The following is a 17,104-nucleotide window of genomic DNA, read 5'->3' as shown; positions in this document are numbered from 1 at the left end:
AAGCTATCCGCGTGTGGGCACGTGGAGATGGGCCTCGGCCACGACCACTACACACCGTCCGTACGACTTACGTGGGTCGCAGCGCCCAGGTCATTGTAGGGTTTTTGCGATGATCAATGTAGCACCGCCTAGGGTTCTAGCGCCAAGAAGCAGGGCGCTATCGGGAATTCCAGTCCGCGCATTGTCGAAATCGTGCTCCATCTCGGGTCCGCCGGATGATTTCAGCTACAGGGAAGCGGTGTCGATGGACACTGAGGAGATCGTGGCGACGCGATGGCCTCAGCTGATTGATATTGTGCGCGAGGGATCACTCGTAGCGGTGAGGAATGTGAATGCGGGTGAAAATGGTGAGCCGGAGCTGGTGATTCTCGTCGGGACTGCTCATGTGTCCCAGGTTTCGGCGCAACAGGTCGAGCGCGCGATCAAGACAATCCGTCCCGATAATGTCGTTGTGGAGCTCTGCAAAAGCAGGTAAGCATGTAGCACTCTATCTCTAGTAAACAATGGGTGAGGATTTTGGATGCCGCAGGATTGGAATTATGTATTTGGATCCGTCAATGGCGAATTCCACCGCGAATTTCTTATCGTTGACAGGCACGGATCGCAATGCAGCTTTGGCTCGTAGTTTTAATCTCGGTAATCTGTCTTTTATTTAAAATATAGCTTCCATTCGATTTCATATTTTTTTCTCAGGTGGGAGATCAGCATTTTTTCTGAGATTGCTGCTTGCCAGTGTTTCAGAAAAGATTTCTAAGTCTGCGGCTGTGCCAGTTGGCGAAGAGGTAAGACAGTTCATTGACGTAAAAGCTGGATATTCATGGCGATTGCTGCTTACAGTTCAGGGCTGCAAGAAGAGCAGCGAAAGAAGTTGAAGCTCAGCTTGTTTTGGGTGATCGGCCTATTGAAATCACTGTAAGTGTAGTTTTGCCGGGAGCTGCTTGTTAATGTTTTGTGTAGTTTCTGTAGTTGAATCGCGCATGGCGCGCTTTGACGTGGAAGGAGCGTCTGCGTCTTGCTAACACGTTCTTGCAGACATTCCTGTTTGCCAATGTTGACGCATCAGAAGCAGCGTTGAAGGTGAAGGCTTTTATGGATTATAATTTACTGTTTCTGATTTTGTTAAGCAGTCGATGAAGTCCGACGATGTGATTTCAAGCATGTATTCCTTTATGAGCTCTCAGTTTCCTTCTCTATTGCGACACCTCGTTTGGGAGCGCGATCTGGTGCGCTTTCTTTTAGAATAGTCACTTTCCTTTGATGTAGTCGTTTGACACTTAGCTTTGTTGTACAGTATATGGCGTGGTCTTTGAAGCGCAGCAAAGCAGTTACGGGCTGCAAGACTGTGGTTGGAGTTATTGGAAGGGGTCATCTCTCCGGAGTAGTTTACGCTCTCCTTCACAGTCAGGAACACTTGAGTTTCCGGGACCTGGTCGGTAAAACTGAAAACTCGATAGCAGATCCCTTCAGAATTTACAGAGGCATTATTGCCGAAGGCATACTTGGGCTTCTTCTATGGTTGCTCTACAGCTACATTAGCGCGAACTTGGCTGTGTAGTCCACCAAATGTTTCCTCTGTCAGGCTGTTAGCTATTTACAGCACGGGCTGGGAAAGTACTCTCTTGACATGGTTGGAGAGTTTGGCCTGTACTTTATTGGTACCTGGAAAGACGTTCATAATTCTGGCCGCATTGAGAAAGAGCTGCTTGCAAGCTTGTGGCAGCGCGCCGGGCTGCAGAGTCTCGTACAGAAGCTTCTGCATGTTCTTGTTCGCAAGTGCTTGGACCTGACTTAGTGCTTCACTTTCAGTTAATTGAGGATTCTCTTCAAGGTAGATGGTGATACTGTTGAGGCTTGAATCCACCTGGAAAATCTCGAATGGTGGTAAGGGATTTCCTATTTCGTCTATTTCTTCGGGTTTACCTTGTCCGTGTGTGTATCTTGTACCAGGCGTGAAGCAGTGTTCATCATTTGGCAAATGGCCGAGTCTTTTAAATCTCCGGTGGCGAGCGTTTCGCCGACGAAGTACACAGTGCTCCGGACAGCAGGCTCGATGCTTGAATGTGAGGCCTTTAGATATTCCTCCAAAGTTGGATAGTTGTCTGACATTTTCCACTTGGTTCTCTGCAGTAGGCTCGATAGCCACGTTTTCCACTGCCAAAGCAAATATTGATCAGATTTATCAACGATTCTCACCGAAAACACTTACGATTTCTCGCAGCGCCCCTCCTATACTCCGGCCTTGGTACAAGAAGCCCTGCTTGCTATGGTTTTGAACGATGTTATAGAGCTCGACGAACAGTATTTTCACTTTGGCCGAGCAGTTTCCAAGCGAGTTCACGTTCCACCTGTGCATCAGCTGTCAGAGCTCGAGTGGCATTGAATTTGTGGCGTGAATTACCTCTCGACGTTGTTTATGAGATCCTCAAGTTCTTTGGTGGACCCTTGGTAGTCAAAGTATTCATTAATACCGAGTGATAGGAACCAGCATTGCGACCAAATAAGCCTTGCTGGTGAGAGCTCCGGCTCGAAGATGGTTGCAGCAGCTGAATAGAACGTTTGCTCCAGTTTGCTGCGGGAGAATCCTTTGAACATTGACAGGCTGCTCTCGTCGTACCACCTGTGATGGATTTCGGGTGAGTATGTCTTGTTTACATATATACTTTCATCACCTTTCAAGTTGCTGAAATTCTTTTCTGTGCAGAGCCCGACACATGTTGAAGTCTGCCTTCGCGAGCTCTAGGAAAATTGGATTGTTGACGAAGGGCATCCTGTATCAGTTACAGGAGTTAGCTGGCAGCGTTGATTTCCGTGAAAGGATTCTCACCTGTAGAGGCTCTTCCCGATCCAGACATCGTCAGCCGCGTACTGATCGATATATCTTCTTGTTGCCAGTCTTTCTAATCTAGCATGCATTGGGTTGTCGAGCGCAAACTCGACCTGTAAAGTGTTCACAGGTCAGTTTTGTTTTGTGACATGCTCTAACGCATACCTCTCCTGGCAGATCTTTAGAGATAATCCACTTGTCGTACAGCTGATTCTCCTGGCGTTTTCCTTCGAGAAACTTTCTGGCAAATGAGCCTGCTTCTTCCAGGATTGTTTCGCCGGGAAACATCACTTGAGAAGCCCGGTACAAGTTGTACATTCCTGTCACTGCTTGACCCGCTTGCCCGCTGAAGCAGACGAAGGAATCGCCCTCTTGGAAGGTTTTAAAGGCGTCTGTGTTGTACGATATGAGAAGTGACGAAAGAAGCGGGTATGGCTTGGAGAGTACCTGGTGATATGTCGTATCCGTGACTTCGCAAGAGCCGGAAGGCCATGGAAGTATCGTCAGCGTCTTGAACAGGTGAACCTCTGGCCCATGCTATTCCTTTGTCTGTCCAGTATCTGTTACAAGTTCTCACGTTGTGTGTTTGTCATAGGTGGTACTACGCATACACACCTGTACACGTAGTCAAGAGCTGATTTAATCTCTTGAGTGAAGTAGCGAGAGATTCCCAGGCGTTGTAAGCGGTCAACTATCCAGAGATGCTCAAACAGATCCACTGGGTATACATTTGGTACTGTCGAGAAACAAGAGTTTTTACGTCAGGAGTTCTCGGAGGTAAAGTTTCACCATTCCTTTACCTGCGCAGTTGAATCTCTTGACGAGGTTGTTCAGGTACTGCAGGCATTTCTCGTTTCCCGTATGCATCAGTGCGCATGCTGTGGAGGCGGGGCTGAAGAGCAGTGAACCATCTGGTGACTGCAGTTTTATGACCTTGTCCCAGTCTATAGTCTTATGAAGTCCTTCCAACGAATGCAGGAGAGTGGTGGGATAGTTCTGGACCACATTCATGGGTATTCTGCGTGCGGGTATCACGTCAGTAAGGTTGTCTCGGAACATTTTCTATGTCTAACCTTTCAAGTTTCTTCTTCCTTTCAGCATAAATTGTTTGGAGCACGGGCGCTGTATAGTCGATGTCAAGCTCGAGTGCCATGGCCTCCTCTATCATTGCCGGAAACACAATTTCAAATCCTATTGGCATGTGAGTACTGTCCTCCAACTCCATCTTAGGCATAGTTTTGCGAATAAACTCGAGGGCTGAATGAGAATGAGATGGTTGGTCTTTGTGTTTCTTCTGAAAGTGATTACTTACCTTTGTGAACAATCTTGTCTCCGGTGTTCCAGGTTTTGAGAGCTATTGCACATGCCAGTGCCGAACAGATGCGATCATACGTAAGAAACAAGTCTCTATCACCCCAGGATCCATCCTCGAGCTGATTGTTCATGATCCAGTTTAGGCACATGGGAAATTGAGGCGTGTTGCTGCCATCCAAAGCGGGTACTCGTGCCACCCAAGCCGTATCGTAGGCTGACACGGATATCTCCCCGTCGTGCAGAGAGTTCAACATGCTTCTTACGGTTTCGACGAGTTCCCACTTTCGTCCGCCATCAGTCGCTGGAATTGTCTGCAAACCAAGAAGAATTCCGATCAGGACCTCCGGCCTTACGGGATCTTGCAGAACATACTTCTGGGACTTGCCGAGGTGTTGGAAGCTTCCGTCCGGGAGTTTGCACGCGAGATGAAACTGGAGATAGTGTTAAGTTAGCAGCAAGCGCACAACCGGGTGAGTTAGTTCTCTTTTATACCTGGAACTGATGCGGTCGGCACTGCACGCAGTGAAGGCGTAGTTTTGGAAGCATCATCGCGGCCTGGGAACAAAATAAGGATCCACCCGACAAGCAGTTAGCCGCAGAAGTCATCACAGGAGTGAGTAGCTTGGTCTCCTTACCTCTCGCTTCTAGTTTCTGTGCTACAACACCACGACTTACATGCGTTGTCCTGCAGCTGGACCAGAACAAGGAAGAGGAAGAGGAGGAGGAGGCTGCCTTCCATGCAGCTCCAGCAGCAGCAACAGCAGCTGCTGCTGCCATTTGCGGCTGCTCCGCCCGCCTTGCTCTCTCTCTCTCTCTCGGCCCCAAAGGCACTGGAGAAGCACGAATATATGGGAGGAATATCTGAGCAGCAGCTGGAGCAGAAGCAGGAAAAGAGAAGCGAAGGAAAGGAAAGAGAGAAGAAAGAAGAAGAAAATGCTGAAAAGGCAGAACGGGGGGGACAGGACAGTCCCCGAGCAACAGGTAATCAAGCGAAAACACAAAAGACAATTGATTCAAAACAACACTAAGTTCGGAGGATCTGCAGTATCAATGTGCGGAGGAGCACCTTGTGAGGCAGCTGGTGGATCACGAAAAGCAGCGCCAGCAGTGAGGCCAACGGAAAAGCAACGCGAAGCCAAATTGCCGACTGGGTCTTGACTCCCTGCATTGGACGTTAGTCGGAGGTAAGGATGGATGGCTCTTCTGCTTCTCCTCCTCCTTCCTGGTTGTTTTTCTTCATACACTTATATATCCCTTGATTCTCTGGCTCACCAAGTGTTATATGACAGGTGCTGCCAAAGCGAATATTGGGCCCTTGAGTGCTCATTATTCCACATGGGACATATTCCTCATGTTGAGGAAGGCATCGGGGCCGAGAGTTTGAGACAAAATGACTATTTCCATCCACGTGGACGGTAAATGGCTGCATTTAATAGCTCTAATGCTTATCCTTTTTCTTCCATTTTTGCCTACAGTGAAAGAATTACGCTAGAAAAGTGGCATGGAGCATTGAAATGGTGAACCTTGCATCCTCTCTCCCGCTCCCGACCGATTTCACGACCGACCAAGGCAAGCGAGCAAGCTCCAATGAGCGGTGTCTTGTGACATTATAATGTTTTTTGATGCTGGTCAATGTAGAGCCGTGTTCCAAGTCTCGCGAAAAGAACACTTCGTGCGGTTCCTTGCGTGAAGCGATCTCAGTAAAGTAAGTTGTCTGTTTGAATCGAAATCTTCATGCTATCTCTCTTTCCAGAAATGCAGAAGACTGATGGAGCAAGAGCAAAGTAAGTAGTTTCTTAAATCTTTTGGTCACCTCTCTTCTCCAGGAAGCTACTCAAACAATTGCCTGGTGGTGGACTGGGCCAAAGCTGCAGCATAAAGCATCCCCATGCTCCACCACGTTGTGGCATGGACAGAGAGATTCGCCATGGATGGAAACGAGCAGTGCACAACGAAAGTGTGCGTATATATCGATCGAAGAAAAAAGTTCCTGCCGGCGATCTGGATGGATCGGTAAAGCCAGTGGATCAAGAAAAAATGGAGCGCAAACTAGTACGTGATCTTTTTTTTCTGTTGACTAAAACGCTTCTCTCGCTTGCTTTGTTTCGTTGGTTTCCAGATCTTATCTCTTTGATCAAAAAGTCTTCCCTGTTGTCGGCCTTTCGCCCTGATAGATTTCATGAAATATATCGCTGCTACTAAGACGTTGTAGAACCATATCAGTGAATGGAATAGAAATAAAAGCCATGGTCCCATTTTCTCGCTATATGGTACCCCAACATTATTTCACTGACACAGCTCTATACTACTACAATCTTCCACGTTGACTAGTTACCCACCCATTTTTACAAATTCCACCCCCCAGGAAGGAATAACATTAACTGCATGTTGACTGTTTCACCCGCCTTTCGTGTGTGACGGCCTGACCACCTGTACGGACGCGTGTGGCCCGTCGCTTTCCCCGTCCACGTGCCCGTCGTGCCGCGGGCATATTCCCGCCGATCCGGTGGGCCTTTAAAACCCCAGCGCTCTTTCCACCGGGCCACCAGGGGAACCACGCGCGTACGGTGAAATGTTGACTCGTCAGGGCCCGTCAGGTGGGTGGCGCGACGGGCGAGACAGGCGAGACGAGCCGGCCATTGGAAGGGCCGCCCGTCACCGCGACGAAGAAATCAACACACTTGGACGAGAGAGGCCTTGGAAATGCCAGTTGACAATTTTGGCCCAATGCTCTGTGTCGTGACATTTTAGGTCGACTCCTTTCTCCCAATCTCTCTCATTCTTCCATTTCTCCCATTTGGCGGTCGATCGATCGAGAGGGAGAGAGAAATGGGCGTTGAATCGCCAATGGATCCCAGCGGCAGCAGCTCCAGCGCCATCGCCAGCAGCAGCGACTCCAATCCCTACCAGGTGAACATCAAGATCATGATTGCCGCCATTGTCGTCCTCTTCTCGGTCATCCTCTTCATCCTCTCGCTCCACCTCTACGCCAAGTGGTTCTGGAAGAGCTCCCAATTCGCCGCGCGCCGCCGCCGCCTCCTCCACCTCCAGCAGATCCAAGCCATCCAGCAGCAGATCCAGGCGGCGGCGGCCGCGGACCCCCTCTTCTTCTCCAATTCCCCGGCGCTAGGCGTGGACAAGTCCATCATCCAGTCGCTCCCCCTCTTCGTCTTCCGCGAGAGCGACAAGATCAAGCTCGATTGCTGCGCGGTCTGCCTGTGCGAGTTCCAGGAGGGCGATCATGGCCGGACTCTCCCCAAATGCGGCCATAGCTTCCACACCGAGTGTATAGATATGTGGCTACATTGCCACTCCACTTGTCCCCTGTGCCGTGCCAGCCTCCTGTCCAGCTCCAACTCCGCTGGATGTCCCAAGAGCATCGTCCCAGAGCTGCTGCTTCTTCCGGATCTAAATCTCGTCGCCACCACCACTTCTCCGCCAACGTCTTCTTCCACGGATCTAGTTCCTTCATCGTCGTCGTCGACACCATCGCCATCTTCTTCTAGCTCCTCTTCCTCGTCGAGTTCTACGTCGGGCGATAGCGATTCCCAGCACCAGCCGCAGCAATCGGTTCAGGTGGTCCAACTGGTTTTGGATCTGGACGAGAATGCCACCTCCAAGTCGCTGTCTAGTTCTCCGTCGACTTCTTCCTCGGCTGGTGGGTCTCTGTCGGCCAAGCGCCGGTGGAGGAACTTGAGACGAATGCTCGGTAGGCTCTCGCCATCGTCGCCTCTGCTCGCACTGCCGCCTTCCGCGTCGTGTTCGTTCTCATCTACGTCGTCAGCGGCGTCTTACGCGGTCTCGGTTGTCGGGGAGTCGTCGGATCTGCAAGGCAGTTACAACTCAATCCTGGTGCTGGTGGAGTGAAAGTCTTCGTACCTTGCAAGTTTCTTCGTTGGATGTATCGAGTTCCAACAAGGCAGAACCGAATCCGCGACGGAGGAAGGAAGCAAAGACTGGGCGAAATGACAGTTGCGTGGTGTATACAAGGTGTCAGCCAGTTCTGTATAACCAACAGCGCTTTCTTCACCAGAAGAAGACGAACACGAAGAAGGATCCGTCACTTCTGGTCAGTAGCTTCCAGCTGGAGAAAAAAAAAAAAAAAACAAAAGGAGTACCTATTCGATTCCGGCTGCGAGCCAAAAAGAAGATCTTCCGCAGACCTGGAAGTGGAACATCTGGTCAGCACGAGCTTTTGTAAAAACAATTTGCTTTTCTTAGTACCTCAGAAACAGACAGTGGTCGACATCTCTAATGCTCCTCCTTTTTTCTCCACAAAGTTTAAAAAGCTGTGCACGCGATTTCAAAGCTTAACTGGCACTCAAAGACGAGTGCCTTACCACCAACAATGTTCTCCACTTGCATACTACGTATACGCAGCATGTCGGCTCTAAGCTTAAAGTCTTGCACTTCCGGCAACTTGCCTCCAATCTGCGAAACACGGTCTCAGTTTGAGTCACTTTCGAAAGAAAATGATGAACTTACCAATCCAAAGCTGGCTCTTTGCATCTTGAAATGATTAAGCTTAAGATAAGAGGCCTGTCTCATCACTTTCACGATCGCTATTGTTTATGCCTGCACAACTAAACAAATAGCTGCTCATCAATTTCGGGACCCACTCGTTGATGCTTCAGCAGCGTTGCGAAAACAAGGAATTAGAAGAAAGAAACATATATAAAATTTCTGCCGAAAAGAACACCGCCGATACTATCTTCTTACGCTTCACGAAGGCAAACTTGGTTTTCCTAGACAAACGCCTCTGATGCTCTTCACACGTTGAAAAGCTTCCTGAGCCTGCATTCCAATAAACATTGTAGACTCCACATAAAAGCGAAAGTCATTTACCTGCTTGTTTGATCTCTTTGCAATAACTGGAGACGAAGCCTGTGCTTTCTCGAGGTACATTTCGCCCAGGCAAAAGTAAAAGTTCGCAAGCTCGAGTGATGGACCTGGTAGGACCTTTTCCATGCACTGCAATATGAGACGACAAACGCGCAGTCCTTCCTCAGCATCTCCCATCGCTCGGCAGCAGTTCATAAGTGGAGTTAAAGCATCGAAGAGGAACACGTGAAGAGGGTGCTGAAAAGAAAATGCAGTTATGTTTGCGAAGATTTATGAACACCATACCAGCTTTCCCGTGAACTCAGATAGATAGCTTTCCAGTAATTTCCGGGCCTCTTTGAAGCGTCGTTCGCTGTAAATACGAACCGCAGCCACAAGCCTCTCCTCGGCTTTGGCAATCACTTCCCAAGGAGGATCCTTGAACCTCATAGACTCTGGATCCAGGACCCGCGAACACAAATCACATTCCCACGTAGTTGACGACGCTTGATCTTCATGCAAAGCTGCCGTTCTGAGAAAAACTCCCCCGCAGCCTCTAACATGGCAGACACAGCCCTGCCAGGATAATCTTTAGCAAACAAGGATTTTAAATTCCAGGCTTACCTCAAGAAATCTGTCAATGGATGTGTTCAGAGGCTCTACGCAGCGGTCACAAGTACAGTCGAAATGCTTTGTTGCCACCAACAGTGTTTTACGTACTCGGCGGGACTCATATAAGTTAATGTATGAAAGACAAAGCTGCTGCACTAGATTAGACCAAATCAACGCAGAATAAAAACGGCGATCACCTCAGCTCCCTTCGGAATATCTTGGACTGCTCGCACGTACATCACAGAACCTTCCGAAGCAAAACAGCAGTTTGGCCTACAAATTACCATCAGTTTCAGTCCAAAAAAAATTCATAAAAACAAGAGCTTACCGGCAAGAGTGGTTAAGAATAGAAACATATGGAAATAGGCCGAGGGCCACATGCGTGTTTTGTAGATTCTGTGCACCCATACCATGAGAATTGGTGTTGATCAGAGTGGCCAGCATTTCCAATTCTTCTGTGGTTGAAAGAAACGTAACTGTTAGGCATTGAATAGAGAATGTGAAACGATTTACCTATACTGCACGATATAGGAGCTAGTTTCCCACCGTTTCCCACGCAAGCAATCTTGTGCAGCCGGGTGCATCCGTTTCGGACCGCCTCCAGCCAACTGGATGGAGCTTTGCTCCTGTGAGTTTCCAAGCCCAGAGCGTCTTTGAAACAAGAGAGTATCACACCGTCTACTGTGCAAGTTTCATCTTTCGAGTTCTGAAATGGAAGAGTCTCGATTAAAAGTTCCAACTGTAGAAAAGACGATCTTGCCTGAGCCGTGCCAGCCTTTTTCAATGCAAGGTTGAAAACCAACCTTAAAAGATCAGCATCGCAGTTTTCGTCTCTGGCAATGCTGGCGATCTCTCTATACACAGCGCAGTAATTCTCGTGTGATCCCTGTGGAGGCTTGTAGCACTCCTGAAACAAACAAATGTAAGGCTCTCGATCGCGAATCAAAAGCTCACCTCGCAGAAAATCGTGTAGTTACACGCGGAGCACTCGAACTTTGGGCCATTCTCTGCAACATTGACGCCACAGACATGGCAGATTGCCTTGCGATACTGCCCGCGAGGAACAAATGCTATGGCCTGCTCCGCCACGACAACCTCTCCAGCCTTGATCGCCCTGAGAGAGTTCCAAAAAAACTCACTCACAAACAACGAAAGGAAAATAGAAAAAATGCGTAGAACCACTCACCTCGTCGCGACGGCACAGCGGCCCCGATTCTTCACAGTCGCTACCTTCCAGGGAAAGGAAGGCTCCAGCACGAAGTTCTTCTTCTTCTTCTTGCTCTTGTTCTTGCTCCTGCGATTCTTCGCCTCCGCCTCATCGGGTTGCTGCTGCTGCTTCTCTTGCCCAGAAATCTCTAGATTTTGCAGCAGAGCACCTGTAGCATCGCCCGATGCCGGCGTCGCGACCTCCACGGGACGAGAATCCTCCATTGCTGCGCCGGTGGCCAAAAAACCCTAACCCCTAAAACACTTCACAAAACTCTAGGCTAGTTCTTCGATTTGCCCTAGCTCTCTCAATGGAGAGGGGCAGCAAGGCGCGGAAATGGGCGATTGATTTTGGCGATGGCACGTCGTCCAGGGAAGTCGCCGATCCGCCGGGCTACTCACGAGGCGCTTCTTCAGAGATTGTGAGTGTAAAAATCTCGCGGTTTGTGTGACCTGAAAGAAGGATTTTGGGGCGTGATCGCAGGAAGATGCTAGCGCTGCGAGGCAAAAGGAGAAGGTCGAGGCATCGTGGAAACAACAGGTAACATTTCTTTTCTTCTTTCTTCTTCTCTAGAGTTTTTTCTGCTAGAGTTTTTGTTTGCTTTCTTTCTTTCTTTGTTCTTACTGTGTGATCTTACTGTGTGTTCGTGTGTGTAGAAAGCATGGGAAATCGCTCAAGCTCCTTTCCGGAATCTCTTTATGATGGGATTCATGATGTGGATGGCTGGGAACACGGTCCATTTGTTCAGCATTGGCATTACATTCTCGGCTCTCTGGCAGCCCATCAGTGCTCTTCAAGGAATCGGGAAAGGTTGTCACAAAGTTTTCTATCGCCATCTCCATTTCTCTTCTGACTCTTTTCTTTGCTTTCACAGTTTTCGAGCCATACAAAGATGCTCGAACGGACGTCCTAATGCCCAAGCTCTTGTTCATCGCCATGAATTTGGTGGCTCTTGGAATGGGACTCTGGAAGGTAAGTTTTTCCACAAGTTTTTAGACAAAAGATAGGATCAAATGTTTTCCTTGCAGCTAAACTCGCTGGGCCTTCTTCCTACTCATGCCTCAGACTGGGTCTCGTCACTGCCTCCACCACAGGTTTGCATCTTTTATGCGATTTAGAAGAACTCTAATGTCAATCGATCTATATCACCAGATGGTGGAGTTTTCCGGAGGAGTTTTGTCGAGCTAATGTGGAGCTTCTAAAGATTTCCATCGAAGAATTAGCAGTGCTGATTCTTTCTGGACGATATTGTGTTGATTAACGTTCTTTGCTTTAAAGAAAGTTTAAAATGTACACTCTCTTTTTCGAGCAAATCGTAGCGGTGGCGGCGATGATAGCGGCGGCGGCGGCGGGTGGCGGACACAATGAATCGTTTTCTGTTTCTTTTTGTTTTATTTCCTTTCTCCTATACGTAAGGAGCAAAACCTTGCCTGAGCGCTGCTTGCCACACCTTGTCAATGTTTTCTATATCGATGGAACCAATCTCGTGATGGTCCCAGCCTTCCAACGCGTGGAGTAGTCCTCCGGCATGGCATGCATGAACCACGCCTCGAGGCATTGTAAACTGTCACAAACAATGAGATGATGAGATGATTCAACAAAAAAAGCTCTTACCTCGCAGAAATGCAAGCCTTCATGGTTCTTCGGCAAGTACATTCCTGAGAGCTTCCCGTAAGTAACGTCTTTCCGGATTTCTGCTACCGGTGGCACGACAAATTGGTGAAAAAAGGTACCAGGAGGAGCCCAGCTTTGGTCCTTGGCAAAGATCCACTTTCCTACGATCCACGTCTGTTTTGAGAAAAGAATGAGAAAGCCTCGTAAGAAGAAACGAAGTACGGAAGTACCTTGCAGTTTTGTCCCGCTTGATACTTGGTAACTTGCACCAAGTTCTTTTGGAACTCGACAGGGGCATCTTTCACAACTGCTTCGTAACGCTCCCTCGAATTCGTAAGCATCTGCAATGCCAACGAGAAATTCAGCACAAAGAAACGTGAATTGCCACAGTACCAGAACTCTAACTCCTCGCCTGCAAAGGTAAAGAGCTAGTGCGCGACCGATCTTAGACGTTGATCCTGTCAAAAACACTTCCTTCGCATCCGGTCGGAGCTCGTTGATAACCACGGCAGCAGTAAGTGTGTTGCCGTGGACTATCTTTACTCGCAAGTTGGTGTATTTCTTCCAAAAGAGCACACCACCTCCATTAAGTTCCTCGTTCTGCAAATATATATTAACCAATGCTTCTATGCTTGAAGAAGAGAGACGACGTATCATACCTTGTTAAGCGCAGCAAGGCTCAATACCTTAACACCTGATCTATCGGCTTCCAGGATTGCTTCTTCAATGAATCCATTGATACTCTTCTTACCAAACGGCAAGAAAAACTAGAAGAAGAAAAAAAACAATTAGCACTAAAAACTGCAAAGAGGACTCAAAAGCTTACATGGAAACCATATCGAGGAATAACTCTAACTTGAGCATGGACACGTCCAACTAAGTACTCGCTGTAGACCATCGTTCTCCCCCAGGCCCACATTGCAAACATGGGTGGGACTGTCAATATCAGAGGTGGCCACAAGAACCATCTCGGCCCGAAAGGCTCGGCAGCCAGAGACCTGAAAATAAACGACGTGTGCATCGTTGACATGAAGTCAATTATGTGCGCCAAAAATATAAACTGAGGAACCTCCTCTTTCCGACCTGGGAATGAAAACAAACATTCAAAAATCTTGGCGCCGTGGACAAAATCAAATCTAAGAAAAACAGCACACCAACCTTTACGAAGTGCCGTGTAGAGAGCCTCTGTCTTGGGATGCATCGTGCCCCCCAAATAATCATAAACTGGCATGAACAGGCAGAAGTTGGAGTTGAGACTGCTGTGGTGAAGAGAATGATACCTGGAAAAGAGAGTAACGCGAAGGGAATTAGAATTACTGTCTCAACAAATCGAGGCCCGCCCAATGCATTCTATATGCTTGCAACTCGCCAGAAGGATGCAATGAAGGTCACTAAATGAAAGCACGTGATGACTTCCAGCAACTGGAGTGATGTTAAGGCGCACCCCCACCAAACTTCATAAAAGCAAAGCGGAGTCAAGCAAAAAGAGAACACATCGCGACAAATGCATAAATTGGAGTTCTTATGCAGCTTGGCACCAAATAAAAAAGGGTGTAGCGAAAACTTACGACGGCGTGTAGACCACCAGCTTGAGCAGCGGAAAGGCTCGGAAAAGTGACTCCGGGAAAATTTCGCAGTTGAAATGGCCATACATCTTGAGCACGTCGTAGGATAGGATGTAGAAGTAGAACATAGAAATTGACGCAGCTCCCATGACAGCGGCTCCAAGCAGCGGTAGAGCTATCAATCCAGTCTGTACCAAGTGCTCCAGGAACGTCGAGTTACCAGCTGAAAGAAAAGTGGTCACTACGGATAAAGCCAGGACAATTCACGTACTTGTGGCGACTTCCGGGTTCACAGAAGCGTGGTGCAAAGAATGGTAATTTTTGAACAGGTGGCCATCGTGGAAAGCGCGGTGGATCCAGTAGTACAACGGCTCCGTGACCAACGCGTGGAAGATTACAACGTAAAGCCATCCTTTGTAGTTCCAAACGGGAAGATTGCTGAAGCCAGGTACCCACGAATGCGCTGCTAATGCAATCAGCCCCTGGAGAATGATAAAATTGTCCCTGGATACAAGCAAAGAACAATCAGCACAGAAAGGCAGCAAGCGCCATCTTGACTTACCAGTGGAACTCTCTATCCAGTTGCTCGAATGTGATCTTGAAGGCGCTGACCCGGTGCTTCTTGACTACCCCATGTAAGTGTTGAAACAGGGAGGCATAGAAAAATGTTTGGTACCGAATCAGGCACAGAACAAAAATGTGCAAGCACCAGTTATCTGTGTCCTTGTAAGCAGCATTGTAGAAGTTTGCATACAGAGCTCTTGCCGCAAAGGGAACCGAGATCCAATACTGGACAGAGAAGCACAGAAAACCATCATCACTCAGTCAACCACTAAAAATATGCAGAAGGCAAAAAACTAAAGCACGGACCTTGTAGTTCCCGAGAAACGTCCACGGCCAGGACGAGAGTGGTGCAGTCGTTGCAGCAGCCATAGAGTGTGCTGGTAGTAGCGCTCCGAGGCAGCAAAACGAAGGAATAAGCCGCCCCAAGTGTACCAGAGAGGATCAAAGAGGACCCATACCAAGTTGCTTTCCTCTTGCTCTCTCCACAGAGTCCGCAAAGAGAAATGCCCAAAGGAAGGACTGCCAGGATTGTTCACGCACAGCACACCTGTCGTCTTTATAAGTGTTTTCACAGTGATTAGTAAAACCAAATCCAGACTTAGCTTACTCCCAATAAATGGCGCCGCATATTCTCGCCGAGGAAGAAACAGAGACCTTTCGTCGTGTAACTTCGGCGGCCAGCTTTCTCAAGCGGGAGAAAGCTGGAACAATACAAGCCGCTTGAAGCGTCTGCTAGTCACGAGGATAATCCTGCTGCGTTCTCCGAGTTATAGTTGGTGACAGAATTGAAGAGGTCAACATGGTCGCATTTATAAAGACAGCCAACGAAAGTCGCAAGTAGTTCTGGGGATGGTCTCTGAGAGACAAGACGGACACTAAAACGAGAGGTTACATGCATTTGATGAGCGGATTCCCTGCAAAGCATTGACAAAAACAGGACAAGCTTAAGAGATACGAAAAGAGAGATGAAGAAATAGAATACATCACATTGAAGAGCCGAGGATTGACTTATTAAAGGATCCCTCGCGGGACGGATTGGTATCTCTCCCAATCCCAACACCATTTTCTCGACAGTGGAATGAGCTCGTCGTCGTCTACACCAGCCATAGTACAAAAACTAAGAGCGTCAGCTTTTAAAATTAATTAGATGCTTCAAGGACCATGTGACGCTGTCATACGGCCATTAACTTGGAAGACGGTGATGTCCTTTACGGTCTTTCCAGCGCCCCTACCTACAAACTGAATGTTAGACAAAAGTATTTGGTGACCAAGAGCCGAAAATGTGAAAGAGAGGAATAGATAGATACCTTCGTCGAGCTTAGACTAGACAGCCGCTTTCTCTTTCTCGGAAGCCGCTTGTGTGTCCTCTGAAGGCCTGTTCTTTTTGCCGTCCTTTATAGTCCAGAAGTCAGACACTCGAGTCTTTGGAGGCTCTTTTGCTTCGCCAATTGGTGCTACAAGCCCCGGCTTTCCGTCGTCAATAACACCATCCACCAGGCCGTAGTCGACTGCTTCCCACGCATTCATGAAGTAGTCTCTGTCCGTATCAGCTTCAATCTGCAAAATAAAAATCTTCCAGTCTCAGGCATTTGAACAAATAGAAGTCTAATACAAGCAACCTGCTCTTCAGACTTTCCAGTTAGGCGAGACAGGATTTTGTTGAGCTTTGCTTTGTGGTACATCATCTCTCTCACTTGTATCCCAACGTCGATTGCCTAACAAGCGACACGAATATAAAGTCTCAGCAGACATGCGACGAAAAGACTAAAAAAGTCTCAAAATTAAGAGAAAGGAAGCTTTACTTACCACACCGCCGGCACCTCCCAGTGGTTGATGGATCATGACACGAGCATTTGGCATGCAATATCTCTTTCCTTTTGTTCCAGAAGCCAGCAGAAAAGCCCCCATCGACGCTGCTAGCCCGAAACAAATAGTTGAGACGTCCGCACGGCAGAGCTTCATAGCATCATAAATTCCCATCCCTGGAAGCTGTCAAATGCTTAGCCAGAAGATAAAAAGAGAACCAAAACTCTGGCCAGAAGATGGAAGGAGAACCAAACTCTCGAAAAAAAATTCTTGCAGCTTACCAGCTGAAACTGAGCCACCGGGCGAGTTGATAAACATTTTGATATCCTTGGTTGGATCTTTAGCGTCGAGAAGGAGCAACTGGCTGATGATAAGATCGGCAGAAACATCATCCACCTTCAAGAACAAAAACAAAAGAAACGTCCAAAGAGAATGAAAATTTGTAAAAACTTTCGCTACCTGCGATCCGAGGAATACAATGCGCTGCTGGAGCAACACTCCCGCGGGCTCCAAGAGGAGCGATCCAGCCTCCGACGGCCTCGACTCACGGCCAGAGCTTCCAACACCCCACTGCTCACAGAGAAGCCCTCGTCTCTCTTCTCGCGCTCTCGCCAAAACTAAGCTCCTCCGGCAAGCAGCGCCTAATCTATGTACCTTGTTCTTGGGATGGAGGCCATCGACGACGCATCGCAGCGACGAGGACGAAGAATGCGGCATCGTCCAAGCCGAGGTCGCCATAACTCCTCTGCTCTAGGGCGAGAGCCCTAAACCCTTAAT

The 17,104-nt window shown here is 48.3% G+C and overlaps 7 protein-coding genes and 2 long non-coding RNA genes across 14 annotated transcripts; 5 read left to right on the top strand and 4 right to left on the bottom strand.

Moving 5' to 3' along the window:
* The first annotated feature begins 70 nt into the window (after positions 1-70).
* Positions 71-1,688, top strand: LOC9641482 (traB domain-containing protein). Of its 3 annotated transcripts, none has more exons than XM_024673560.1 (8): positions 220-347; positions 410-471; positions 530-636; positions 694-782; positions 838-912; positions 967-1,077; positions 1,128-1,223; positions 1,292-1,688. In XM_024673560.1, exons 1-8 carry the CDS (start codon positions 333-335, stop codon positions 1,553-1,555), a joined length of 819 nt encoding a protein of 272 aa, XP_024529328.1. In that variant the 5' UTR covers positions 220-332; the 3' UTR covers positions 1,556-1,688. The 3 variants fall into 3 exon arrangements, with proteins under 3 accessions (XP_024529321.1, XP_024529328.1, XP_024529326.1); XM_024673558.1 differs by having other exon boundaries at positions 395-471; XM_024673553.1 differs by having other exon boundaries at positions 71-471.
* On the bottom strand, positions 1,459-4,915 carry LOC9655852 (copalyl diphosphate synthase 1). The gene is made up of 15 exons (XM_002960304.2): positions 4,774-4,915; positions 4,631-4,693; positions 4,511-4,569; positions 4,137-4,449; positions 3,898-4,081; positions 3,625-3,842; positions 3,440-3,560; positions 3,272-3,384; positions 2,990-3,216; positions 2,825-2,937; positions 2,670-2,768; positions 2,399-2,617; positions 2,207-2,345; positions 1,921-2,151; positions 1,459-1,861 (listed from the first exon to the last, which is right to left on the bottom strand). Exons 1-15 carry the CDS (start codon positions 4,913-4,915, stop codon positions 1,592-1,594), a joined length of 2,511 nt encoding a protein of 836 aa, XP_002960350.2. The 3' UTR covers positions 1,459-1,591.
* On the top strand, positions 4,507-4,859 carry LOC112345906. Its single transcript, XR_002992222.1, has 3 exons — positions 4,507-4,608; positions 4,662-4,751; positions 4,830-4,859. It is a non-coding gene; the product is annotated as an uncharacterized LOC112345906 (long non-coding RNA).
* A 131-nt stretch (positions 4,916-5,046) lies between the features above and the next one.
* LOC112345905 lies at positions 5,047-5,712 on the top strand. Its single transcript, XR_002992221.1, has 4 exons — positions 5,047-5,119; positions 5,184-5,322; positions 5,428-5,553; positions 5,614-5,712. It is a non-coding gene; the product is annotated as an uncharacterized LOC112345905 (long non-coding RNA).
* A 60-nt stretch (positions 5,713-5,772) lies between these two features.
* Positions 5,773-8,502, top strand: LOC112345895 (RING-H2 finger protein ATL5-like). Of its 2 annotated transcripts, none has more exons than XM_024673566.1 (3): positions 5,773-5,843; positions 5,892-6,190; positions 6,258-8,502. In XM_024673566.1, the coding sequence occupies exon 3, from the start codon at positions 6,968-6,970 to the stop codon at positions 8,003-8,005; it is 1,038 nt and encodes a 345-aa protein (XP_024529334.1). In that variant the 5' UTR covers positions 5,773-5,843; positions 5,892-6,190; positions 6,258-6,967; the 3' UTR covers positions 8,006-8,502. The 2 variants fall into 2 exon arrangements, with proteins under 2 accessions (XP_024529334.1, XP_024529338.1); XM_024673570.1 differs by having other exon boundaries at positions 5,781-5,843; positions 5,892-5,922; positions 6,007-8,502.
* Positions 8,503-8,790: 288 nt separating this feature from the next.
* LOC9655851 (N-lysine methyltransferase SMYD2-B) lies at positions 8,791-11,034 on the bottom strand. The gene is made up of 10 exons (XM_024673547.1): positions 10,758-11,034; positions 10,526-10,685; positions 10,332-10,478; positions 10,085-10,277; positions 9,900-10,026; positions 9,769-9,844; positions 9,584-9,718; positions 9,266-9,535; positions 8,984-9,217; positions 8,791-8,932 (listed from the first exon to the last, which is right to left on the bottom strand). Exons 1-10 carry the CDS (start codon positions 11,000-11,002, stop codon positions 8,861-8,863), a joined length of 1,659 nt encoding a protein of 552 aa, XP_024529315.1. The 5' UTR covers positions 11,003-11,034; the 3' UTR covers positions 8,791-8,860.
* A 16-nt stretch (positions 11,035-11,050) lies between these two features.
* LOC9655850 (ER membrane protein complex subunit 4) lies at positions 11,051-12,071 on the top strand. The gene is made up of 6 exons (XM_002960944.2): positions 11,051-11,199; positions 11,262-11,318; positions 11,435-11,588; positions 11,653-11,750; positions 11,807-11,872; positions 11,931-12,071. Exons 1-6 carry the CDS (start codon positions 11,089-11,091, stop codon positions 11,964-11,966), a joined length of 522 nt encoding a protein of 173 aa, XP_002960990.1. The 5' UTR covers positions 11,051-11,088; the 3' UTR covers positions 11,967-12,071.
* LOC9655849 (protein ECERIFERUM 3) lies at positions 12,032-15,595 on the bottom strand. Of its 3 annotated transcripts, none has more exons than XM_024673534.1 (12): positions 15,509-15,595; positions 14,828-15,435; positions 14,520-14,746; positions 14,229-14,461; positions 13,961-14,180; positions 13,551-13,672; positions 13,219-13,475; positions 13,052-13,159; positions 12,786-12,992; positions 12,623-12,733; positions 12,393-12,566; positions 12,032-12,342 (listed from the first exon to the last, which is right to left on the bottom strand). In XM_024673534.1, exons 2-12 carry the CDS (start codon positions 14,888-14,890, stop codon positions 12,184-12,186), a joined length of 1,881 nt encoding a protein of 626 aa, XP_024529302.1. In that variant the 5' UTR covers positions 14,891-15,435; positions 15,509-15,595; the 3' UTR covers positions 12,032-12,183. The 3 variants fall into 3 exon arrangements, with proteins under 3 accessions (XP_024529302.1, XP_024529297.1, XP_002960347.1); XM_024673529.1 differs by lacking the exon at positions 15,509-15,595 and having other exon boundaries at positions 14,828-15,075; positions 15,129-15,339; XM_002960301.2 differs by lacking the exon at positions 15,509-15,595 and having other exon boundaries at positions 14,828-15,068; positions 15,129-15,339.
* LOC9641480 (ATP-dependent Clp protease proteolytic subunit 3, chloroplastic) lies at positions 15,505-17,102 on the bottom strand. The gene is made up of 6 exons (XM_002960300.2): positions 16,787-17,102; positions 16,609-16,723; positions 16,328-16,503; positions 16,141-16,236; positions 15,829-16,078; positions 15,505-15,753 (listed from the first exon to the last, which is right to left on the bottom strand). The coding sequence occupies exons 1-5, from the start codon at positions 17,063-17,065 to the stop codon at positions 15,845-15,847; spliced, it is 900 nt and encodes a 299-aa protein (XP_002960346.2). The 5' UTR covers positions 17,066-17,102; the 3' UTR covers positions 15,505-15,753; positions 15,829-15,844.
* Positions 17,103-17,104: the final 2 nt, after the last annotated feature.

The sequence above is a fragment of the Selaginella moellendorffii genome, unplaced genomic scaffold (genome assembly GCF_000143415.4).
Source record: "Selaginella moellendorffii unplaced genomic scaffold, v1.0 SELMOscaffold_0, whole genome shotgun sequence".
In the NCBI taxonomy this organism is placed as follows: domain Eukaryota; kingdom Viridiplantae; phylum Streptophyta; class Lycopodiopsida; order Selaginellales; family Selaginellaceae; genus Selaginella; species Selaginella moellendorffii.
This window is presented reverse-complemented; position numbering and strand designations above follow the sequence as displayed.